Here is a 10,789-nt window from a genome sequence, read left to right as displayed (position 1 = left end):
TACCTCATACACAGAAAGAAGGAAGGAAGAAACCTCTTTGGTAGCAGCAATAGCTTGTGAATTCCTCTCATTACAATGTATATTGAGTCAATGATGTGTTTAGATCTACCAGCGATAAAATGATGCCACAGGATAAAGAAAAGGCACAGATATCAATCCATCATAAGATGCTGGTTGGAATTTTTCAGGAAATAAAACATTGTTAAAAAGACATGTGACAGATTCAAACTTCTGACTGGTCAATGAGGTGTGTAATTTACGGTTGGACACTGAGTCATTCTGCAAAGCAGGAAACAGGAGAGGTATATAAGCATAACATCGCCCGTTGATTTCCATAACCTCTTTGAAGCTACAAAGAAGGTACTTCAAGTCTTCCTTGAAATAATAAGGTAAGGTTTAAGGGGGGGTGTTTGTTAACCTATACATTAGCCCGCTGTATCCCATAACCACCTACATGAAGGTTGCTAGGAGAGTTAAGATAAATTGTATAAAAATAATTGCTCAGGAGGATGCATCTTATTGATCAAATTCCTACTGAAGAATCTGCACTCAAGCCATCTGTCTTCATTGGCTGTAATGCTGGGGGTGTATCTAATGTATGTTTTACAAAAGTTTACTGTCATGCTTTCTCGTGGGAGGTAAAGGTAAAGGACTCCTGGACAGTTAAGTCCAGTCAAAGGCGACTATGGGGTGTGGTGCTCATCTAGCTTCAGGCTAAGGGAGCTGGTGTTCCAGGTCATGTAGCCAGCATGACTCAACCGCTTCTGGCGCAACAGAACACTGTGATGGAAACCAGAGCGCATGGAAATGCCGTTTACCTTCCTGCCACAGCGGTACCTATTTATCTACTTGCACAGGTCTGCTTTCGAACTGCTAGGTTGGCAGGAGCTGGGACAGAGCAATAGGAGCTCACTCTGTCACACAGATTCGAACAGCCGACCTTCTGACTGGCAAGCTCAAGAGGCTCAGTGGTTTAGACCGCAGTGCCACCCGCGTTGTATGTGTAAATACAGTGTGTGTAAATACAAATCTGCATCCGAGTTACTGCAGGTCAATAATTATTTCTAACTGCCTGATTTTGGGGTGGGGGTGGGTTTCAGCAAGTTGTAAGCTATTTTAAGCGTTGTGCATTCATTGGGAGGGTGTGGTATAAATCTGCTAAAATAAATTGCCACTCTTAAGCAAGCCTTATTCATCCATTGCATCCAGAGATCTTCCAGCAGGTTCTGATCTGCCACCAACCCTGTTCTAGGAGGCACAAATCTACTTCTCAGCTGGTGCCACATGAGCATTTTGAAATTTAAACTACTACTCAGAAGAGTGGCACCATGTTTCAATAAGTACGTTCTTTATCTAAACAGAAACTCTAAGATAATATCTCCAGTGTTATTTTGTTTTCAGAGATGATCCTGCTCATCGTGTTGCTGAGTCTTGCTGCTGTGCTGCAACAGCCTGCTTCAAGGGTAAAGTGTGGTTGTTTTTTATGTCGTGTAGTGTAGCAATACTGAGAGATGCTTAACTCTCTCCTATCTCAGTCAGTGGGACATGAAAAGTTACTAAATTTAGCTGGGTTGTTTTCAAATACGGGATTGGAGCTTCGTCAACCTAAACATTCTCTTTAATTAGCCAAAATGTGCTTCACTGCTTCATCTGTGAAGACAATACATTTTAAGAAGATCATACTTAATGGAGGAAGTTGATTTCAATAACTGTGGATTTATCCAGAGTACATCAGAGAGACGTTAATGCCATGGCATTGCCCAACAGTTAACAACAGCTTACAACTGAGATTTTGTTTATGTCAGATTTCATTTATGGCATGTTTTCACCATGGCCATGATTCTTACAGAAACAGTGCTAAAATTATATTGGTGTAATATATTATGAATAAATGCAAGAGGAATTTAATCACTCTCTCACTTTAGGCACATGCACTAGGGGTTGGACCAGGTGACCAAAAGCAAATTCTTGACAAGCACAATGCCCTGCGGAGAGAAGTGAAGCCCACTGCAAGCAACATGCTGAAGATGGTAAGATAGAAAGAGGAGAAATTCATAGTTCCAAGTGCATTGGCAAGTGCTTTGCATGTTTACCACACTTTCTTGCAGGCAGAAAACTTGTTCTTGATCACTTCAAGAATGAGGCTCACAAGCAGATTTGCATTTCACAAGGGAATGCCATTTAAATATCATTTTTTAATTTAAAAAGGACAAGCAGGCACATGATATTTGCATATGCTAATTCATAGGTATAAGTGCGAATTTAGAACTAATCAGTATGATTTCAACAGAAATACAATGCAAATGGGGAACCAGACTGTAACCAGGCTACCCCTGGTGCCTCCTCAGTTGGCTGGCTGGGTGTTCTTAGCTTGCGATATTAGAGTCAGCTTAAGGAAGTCATGCCGATTCATGTTCAGCAAGCAAGGTTCAGCTTAATGAGTTGCGGTAATCATTAGTAATAATAGTGCAGGCTCAGAGTCTATTGATGCCACTTCTCACCTCTGCACTTTGTGTTCCCTTGGACAGATATAATCCAGCCCTTGCTTGCTTTAACTTCCTACATGTTCTTGTCCAACCAGGAGAAAAAACACCATGTATGCTTTCCCTTCCTCCACTTGTCCATGTAGTGGGCTAGGAATATGCACTTACCTCAGTAGTAACTTAGTAGTAGCTGAGAGTGCCTAACTCAGTCTCCTAGGTAAAAGGTAAAGGACCCCTGGATGGTTAAGTCCAGTCAAAGGCGACTATGGGGTGTGGTACTCATCTCGCTTCAGGCCGATGGAACTGGCGTTTGTCCACAGACAGCTTTCCGGGTCATGTGGCCAGCATGACTAAACTGCTTCTGGTGCAATCGAACCCCGTGACGGAAACCAGAGCGCACAGAAATGCTGTTTACCTTCCCGCTGCAGTGGTACCTATTCATCTACTCGCACTGGCATGCTTTCAAACTGCTAGGTTGGCAGGAGCTGGGAGAGAGCAATGGGAGCTCACCCCGTTGTGGGGATTCGAACTGCCAACCTTCTGATCGGCAAGTCCAAGAGGTTCAGTGGTTTAGACCACAGTGCCACCCGCATCAGTCTCTTAATCAGGGTTTGAATGATGGTTACTGCCATTAAGCAGGGCTGACAGGAGTCAGGCAGATGTGATGCTAAACCATGGTTAAGATCATCCAGGCGTTGGGGTTGGGGCAGAACCGGCCCTCCCATGAGGCAAACTGAGGCAACCGCCTCAGGCAGCAGAATCCACAGGGGCAGCAGTTCTGACTGCAAGGAACATGCTGCCTGTCACTGTTGCCACAGTGGTGCCTTCCTCGGAGGACAGGTCTGCTACCACCTTGGTACCCCCCCATGCCGCTTCCCCCTCAGCAAATAGGAGGGACTGCTCATCCCCTCCCACTTCTAAGGAGGAAATAGCTGGGACTGCCCTCTGGGGTCTCCTGGGGTCTGCACCCACCTGGCATGATTCAGAGATGGCCCCTTTCCCCCCATGAGAGCCTGTGATTACCAGCTCAACCATCAGGTAAGGCTGATTTGATTCCCTCCCTTGTTCCCAATGTAGTTCTTCACTCCCTGCTTGTTCCCATTGTTGATCTTTATCCCCCCCCCATTTTTTCTGATGTAGAACCTCATTCCCCCCTTCTTTCCTAGTGGGGGGCACCATTTTGTGTTTTGTCTCAGGTGTCAATATATCTTGGGCAAGTGCTGGGTTGGGACTGGAAAGAGTGATGGGAAAGGACGGCAGTTCTGTTTTTCCTTCATATATTCAAGCCATGACCCAGCCACAAAATAACTATCATTAAAGGGGAACATGCGTGCACACATGGACATACACATCAAGGTTTTGAAGAAAGCTGAAAGGTGACAAGCGATCAGACAGATATTATCTTCTCCATCTTTACAGTATGCCTCCATTCTCACCTTTGCTACATCTTTTTTCATTTAGGAATGGAGTCCTGCTGCGAGAGCAAATGCCGAACGCGTGGCAAAGAAATGTCGTTTTGCCCACAGCCCACCAGACCAAAGAATTGCTGGCAAGTAGAGCTGTCAGTAAGCACTGTAGAAATGTTTTAGAGAGATCTATAATATAATCCACATTCAATCAGCATTCACTTATTCCTTCAACAACCTTGCAGTCGTCAGTCTGAGCATAATTTTTAAAAAGCATATTTTTAAAAAAAAACACTGGAAGAATGCCACAAAAAGGGAATAATACAGAGGAATGTTCGAGTTCTTTCTAACATCCAAACTCAGAAATCAGCATACCTTTGCCTCTATACATGCAGCATCCACCTTAGATGCATACAATTTTTAAAGCACCACACAGCAGTTCATACATGTTCATTCCGGATCCTGGAAGTATGTAGTTAATCACTAAAATAATAAATCTTTTGCAGTCACTAACAATTCAGAAATGGTAACATTTTAAAACAAGACCTTTCAGCTTCCACTTTCTTCCACTGAAGGTATTACTTTGGAATTCATCAAAGGATGCCAGCTATTGAGCAATTTATACAGCACAGCTGAGATTAGCCTTTTTGGACTGTATACTAGATATGTTTAATGTCTTATACGCTGACAGGTTCTAAATTCAGAATATTTTAATTTGGTAATTTAATCACCAAAGAATCAGAATCAGATGAAAAAGGAAGCTCATTTAACATTTACTAAAAGTAACTGACAAATGTTTCTTTCTGGTAACACCTTTGAATAAGTTTACTTGTGAAAATTAATTCTTCATTATTTATTGCTTGTACCAAAATGCAGACTCTTCTTTCTTCCTCTACCTTTCATTGCAACTCAGTTTTCCATATCAAATGTAAACCACAAATTCTGCCCACATCTGGGACTCAGCTAGACTGGTAAAGAAAAAGTGATTTATATGCACTGTATGTGTGATATCACATTGTGCCACTGACGTGGTTACAATGCTTTAAGCTGAAACACTTCTAGCTAAGAATGTACCCTACTGAAACAAAGACTTCTGTCTCTAAAGAGGGATTATAATATTGGTTGAAATAAAGATATTCTTGTATAACAAAAATTTAATATAAAGACAAATACCTGGGCAATTATACATCAATCACTACCCTTAGTGTGCCCAGTTCATATTTTATATCCCCCCTTTCACCCCATAGTTTAAAACTGAACAGCTGCTTCGCAGTTTAATCAGATATAGGTAACTCCTAAACGCTAAGCAAGAAACATGGAACATCAAAAGGTATCCCAAATAGAACTGTATCAAAGAAGTTATAAGATTTATCATTCCCAATTAAGCAAAGATTCTGTGTTGTTCAAGCACTGGCTCAAATGGGTTACATACGGTAAATAAAATCTCTCCTTTGCGGGTGAACAAATTCTGCTTGAATAAACAAGCGTTTACCTGTTGCAGCATGTTCCCCTGAAGCAGGGGATGACTCCTCTTGTTTACAGAATTTCCTAGGTCAGGAATCATGAGTTTTGTTAATGCTTCCCGTCTCAACTTCTAGATGGCTTTTCATGCGGTGAAAATATATATGCATCATCTCACGCTACTTCATGGAATGACGTGATTCAAGCTTGGTACAACGAGGTGAAAGATTTCAAGTACGGTGTTGGAGCAGTCCGTCCAGGGGCCGTAATTGGCCATTTCACTCAGGTAACTCAAACACCGTTTTGTATCTTTCTCAAGCGCATGGTTCAGCTAGTCAATCCATGCCTGACAGCCCACTCACATCTTGGCTTGCTGCTGCCTGGGACCTCACAGAAGGAAGGAAGAAAACCGAAAAAAGGTGGGTTTTTCCCTCGCGTTCCACCCAGTACTTTTTCCATATTTTTCACACAGAAGTTCAGACAATGGATTGTCTTTATCTTTGCTGTGCGTTTATTTCTGTGGTTTCTTCAGACCCCCATGATGCCATTCACATTCACAGCTGTATACATTTCTGAGCTGCATCTCCCAGAGGAAGAAAATTATTGGAATTGTTACTTGGAAATTGTTAAATTCTTTAGTATCATACCCCCTTTTCAAGGTGCTCCTAATAACACAACACAAAGTGATGAAATCTAGGGGTTGTTTTATTTTTAATGCTGATGTTAAATGTATGTTTTTCTGGCTCATTATGAAAACAGTTAGATTCTAACGTATTTTCTTGTGTGGATGTTTTTATATCTACAGGTGGTTTGGTACAGGTCTTACAAAATTGGTTGTTATGCTGCCCACTGCCCTCAAAACCGCTTGAAATACCTCTACTTTTGCCACTACTGTCCTGCGTATGTACTATTTAATTATTTATTGAGCTTGTTAGCTGTTTGTTACACAACGTCTTCAAGGGATTTAACAACACATTTTAAACATAAATATGAAATACATTAGACTCTCATAACAGCCACAGGAAGTTTGCACACTAGTAAAGCAGTAACTCGGAATGTCAATGGTTGCTAGCCAACTAGTAAACAAAAACAGCCAGGTTGTTCCTATTACCTTGGGTAATCAGGTGGCAGCAGCTGGTGTTGTGTTGTGTTGTGTTTGGCTGAGTCAAAATCCCAAAAGAATTTTCTGGCAACAGTTGGAGACCTTTAGTCCTGTTAAGGTTTGGTGCAGCAGTTTAGCTATGGTTTAGGTAAAGGGACCCCTGACCGTTAAGTCCAGTCACAGATGACTCTGGGGTTGCGGCGCTCATCTCGCTTTACTGGCCGAGGGAGCCGGCGTACAGCTTCCAGGTCATGTGGCCAGCATGACTAAGCTGCTTCTGGCAAACCAGAGCAGCGCACGGAAACGCCGTTTACCTTCCCACCGGAATCTACCTATGTATCTACTTGCACTTGACGTGCTTTCAAACTGCTAGGTTGGCAGGAGCAGGGACCAAGCAACGGGAACTCACCCCGTTGCAGGGATTCGAACCGCCGACCTTCTGATTGGCAAGCCCTAGGTTCTGTGGTTTAGACCACAGCGCCACCCGAGTCCCTTAGCTATGGTTTAACCTTGCTTTAATACTGTGGAAAGGCACAAAAGGCAGTGCCCCCACTCCTTGCAATCCTCCTCTCTTAGTGCCCATAGCTTCCGTCATCCACCAATTCACACCAGCAGCATATTCAGCATTAAGTGAGCCACAGTGCCTCAGAAAAGAATGTTCTTTTTTATTCATTTACATATTTATTAAGTTTGCTCTAAACCAGGGCTGGGAACCTCCAACCTGGCTTCCCTGTTTGACCCACCAGGATATTTCAGCCAAGCCAAGCCACACCTGCCTGCCCTACACCTGATGTCATATAGGAGCAGATGGGGGCAGACAAAGACCTGGCTCAGCTGAAAAAGATTTTCAGGCACCTCTGTTAGGCGGAGCAGTGGCAGCTGCAAAGCCCTGTTCAAAGGGGCTTAACAAAAGCTGCCATCTTTGACAAGCAATGCAGAGCCAAATTCTTAAAAGTTCAGAACCCAGGAAGTTTTACCCAGGAGGGTAAAGGGTGCTCTTGAAAAGTGTGTGGAGATACAGGGACCCCTTGATCATATTTTGTTGCATTGCTAGTGGGCACATATGGCACAGTCTGTGAATAACGCCCGTGAGATTCTCTTTACTGATGATACAGCCCCAGCCCTTTGGAAGAGGTATCCGGCTATTAACATTCCTGAGAGATTACATAACACTGGGAGGTGCAGAAGATAAAGGGAGTTAATAGCAGATTGTCAACGGACAGAATAAACTTCACAGACCATTAGAATAATCCAAATTACAACGTGCTGTGTTCATTAAGTTCATTTGCATTGGCTTGTTCTGGATGTTGAGTTGTCACCCTTCCCTCTTTAGAAACAGGGATGTGGTGTTGTGCAAGCAGCTTAGGTTGCACATAGGAAAATAAAGTGAGTTGTGTTTTATCCCTCCCAATGTGATGTCCTGCCTTTCTAGTAATTCTACAGGCAAGACTTCTTCACTCTCCAGCCAAGGCATCCCAGCCTCATTTCCATTCCCACTAGCACCTAGAGCACAGCATTACTGAACTGACGCCACTAGATTGCTCCCTCTGAATACAAACAACCGGCTACAGCATACCAGGACTGAGCTGCTTTGGGGTTTTTTAAAAAATATATATTTATATAAATTTCATGAAATAAATAAAAAAAACTGTGCACTTTTTTGCATTTCTCATTCCAGAGGGAACATACACGGCTTACTTAAAACCCCATATAAGTCCGGACCATCTTGTGGGGACTGCCGTCATGCTTGTGACAACAAATTATGCAGTACGTACAAATAACTTCAAATATTAAAGCTTCTTCATCTTTTCTTTAGAAAGGGCACTCAGTTAGAATTCAGAACTCACTGGGCCTGTTAACTGTCACCAAGTTAGTATAAGGGATAGTAGGAAAAGCTGTGCTGATTTCTGCTTAGAGGCCCTACTTCTGGATCTGCCCCAATGTGCACTGGGAGCAGCGCTGGTGTGATGTGGAAGTCTTGCATCCAGATATGATACTTCTGCACTGCATGCACAATACACTGCCAAAGGGATGCTCGGCCCGGACAGTTTAGCCAGGAAGAAAGCAGGAGATGGGCAGGCAGAGATCCACTGCTGCTTACGAAGATCCATATAGATATATAGATATCTCTGTTCCCCCAAGATTACAAGGTTTTTTGTAGAATGGAAGGGATATCGCCAATTATATTCTAAATTTGAATGCTAAAACCTAGTTACTCAGAAGAAAATCCCACTGAATTTGATGGAAGCCAGGGCAGCACATCCTGTTTCACCACTAGAGGTGAAATGAGAAGTTCTGCCTTGCCTTGCTGCCACTCCCACCACCACCTAATTGCTCCTGCTGCTACCGCGCACCCTGCCGCATCTGCCAAAGGCGGAGAAGAAGCGCTCCCATCAGCACCAAAGATCTTGCCCCAAATGGACACCATCTTGCCCAAAACTGGCACTGATGGCAGTACCACTTCTCCATCGATGGTGGGGAGGTCATACCACCTGCAGAAAGGCTTCTGCCTCCTGAGTCACAATAACCTTTTATATTTTTAAGGTGAATGTAGGGATTTCTACATAATGTTCCTAAGATGTGGCAATCAAAGCCTGTCCAATTTCACAGCATCACAGGATTGTAGAGTTGGAAGTGTCATCTAGTCCAACCTCCTGCATTGCAGGAATCTCAACCAAAGCAGCCAGGGCAGGTGGCCACTCAACCTCTGCTTAAGAACCTCCAAGCAAGGAGAGTCCACCACCTCCCAAGGGAGTCCATTCCACTGTCAAACAGCTCCTCCTGTCAGAAGTTCTTCCTGATGTTTAGTCAGAATCTCCTTCCTTGTAATTTGACTCCATTGGTTCAGGTTCTATCCTCTGGAGCCGGAGGAAACACGCTTGCCCCATCTTACATGTGACGGCCTTTCAGATACTTGAAGTTAGCTGTTATATCACCTCTCCGTCTCCTCTTCTCCAGGTTAAACATGCCCAACTCCCTCAACCATTCCTCATAAGGCTTGTTTTTCAGGCCTTTTCTTCTGAGTTATGGTCAGGGTTGCTAAACTGTTTATGCATTTAATTATTACATCCATTAGAACAACTGTTAAATAATATGTTCAGTGTTCTTTTTTCTTTTGTATAATCTTCAGTTTTGATCTTAAGCTCCAGTATATGAACTAAAAATGAAAGCATCCCTAGAGTTTGAATCTATTGGGGATGTTTTGCTTTTGTTAATGTCCAGACTGATGGTAGTGTGTTCTTCTTTTCACTTTCAGCCAACCCTTGCAAACATACTGATAAGTTCATCAACTGCCCTGACTTAGTGAAGTCAGAAGGATGTACGAAACCAAACATGCTGAAAGACTGCACTGCTTCTTGCCTGTGTAAGAATGAAATAAAATAGGTCTCCTTTTGGCACTTATGATTTTCGTTGAACTCCACAAACTCACCTTCAGCATCTTTTAATGATCTTTTCCAAATGAAATTTGTAAACATGCTTTTAAAATTGAAAAATAAATTATCTTGCATACATGGATGTATTTTTTGTGTAAGGTGGGACTGGAAGTTGGGACGGGAAGAAAATTTACAATTTACAAAATTAGCAGCTGCTACACCAGGGCTCACACTGCATAGCATAGTTAACATCCTATGCCCAATGAGAAACTGAAACAATCGCTCCAGAATGCTAGGGAGTTGTTTAAAAACAATATTAGAAACTCAACTGGAGTGCAAGCCACAGATCAGCAAAGGTAACATGAAGACCAAGAGGGTGCCAGTGCAGTTAAGAAGTGGAATCTAAGGAGGTTTTAAACTGTTCAAATGAAGGGAATGAAAAGGAACACAAAATTAGGCCACAAAATGGTAAGCAGACAGTAAGGGATCCTTAAAAAAGAATTTGTGGAACAGGAACACATTGCTAAAAATATTAGAACCGACCAAAAAAAGTTATTTAAATACAGTAGCATCAACAGAGAAAATATAAACTGAAAAATTGCTGGGTCCAGATGACATCCACGCAAGAGTTCTCAAAGAACTCAAATATGAGGTAGCTGATCTTCTAACGAAAATATATAACTTGTCCTTCAGATCAGATGGCACACCTGAGGACTGGATAGTAGCCAATGTAACAGCAATTTTTAAAAGGGAGGCAGGAGGATCCTGGAAATTAGTTTCATGTTTCTGGGGAAACTGATGGAAAGTATTGTTAAGAATCATATAACCAAGTATAGAGAACACAAAGAAATAGGGGCATGTGGAAGGAACAGAAGAACTATGATAAATCCATTCTAGGAAGAGACAGGGTTGGATCCTTAGTTAAGGAAATTCAAGGAGGGAAAATGTCCCATCCCTTTCTTT

At 42.6% G+C, this 10,789-nt stretch overlaps 1 protein-coding gene across 1 annotated transcript; it reads left to right on the top strand.

Annotated features, from left to right (window-relative positions):
- Positions 1 to 293: 293 nt before the first annotated feature.
- LOC310759475 (serotriflin-like) lies at positions 294 to 9,962 on the top strand. The gene is made up of 8 exons (XM_083606765.1): positions 294 to 389; positions 1,402 to 1,463; positions 1,926 to 2,030; positions 3,945 to 4,032; positions 5,488 to 5,636; positions 6,156 to 6,250; positions 8,131 to 8,219; positions 9,709 to 9,962. Exons 2-8 carry the CDS (start codon positions 1,404 to 1,406, stop codon positions 9,834 to 9,836), a joined length of 714 nt encoding a protein of 237 aa, XP_083462891.1. The 5' UTR covers positions 294 to 389; positions 1,402 to 1,403; the 3' UTR covers positions 9,837 to 9,962.
- Positions 9,963 to 10,789: the final 827 nt, after the last annotated feature.

Source organism: Podarcis filfolensis (genome assembly GCF_964270895.1).
Source record: "Podarcis filfolensis genome assembly, chromosome: 3".
Taxonomy (NCBI): Eukaryota; Metazoa; Chordata; class Lepidosauria; order Squamata; family Lacertidae; genus Podarcis; species Podarcis filfolensis.
This window is presented reverse-complemented; position numbering and strand designations above follow the sequence as displayed.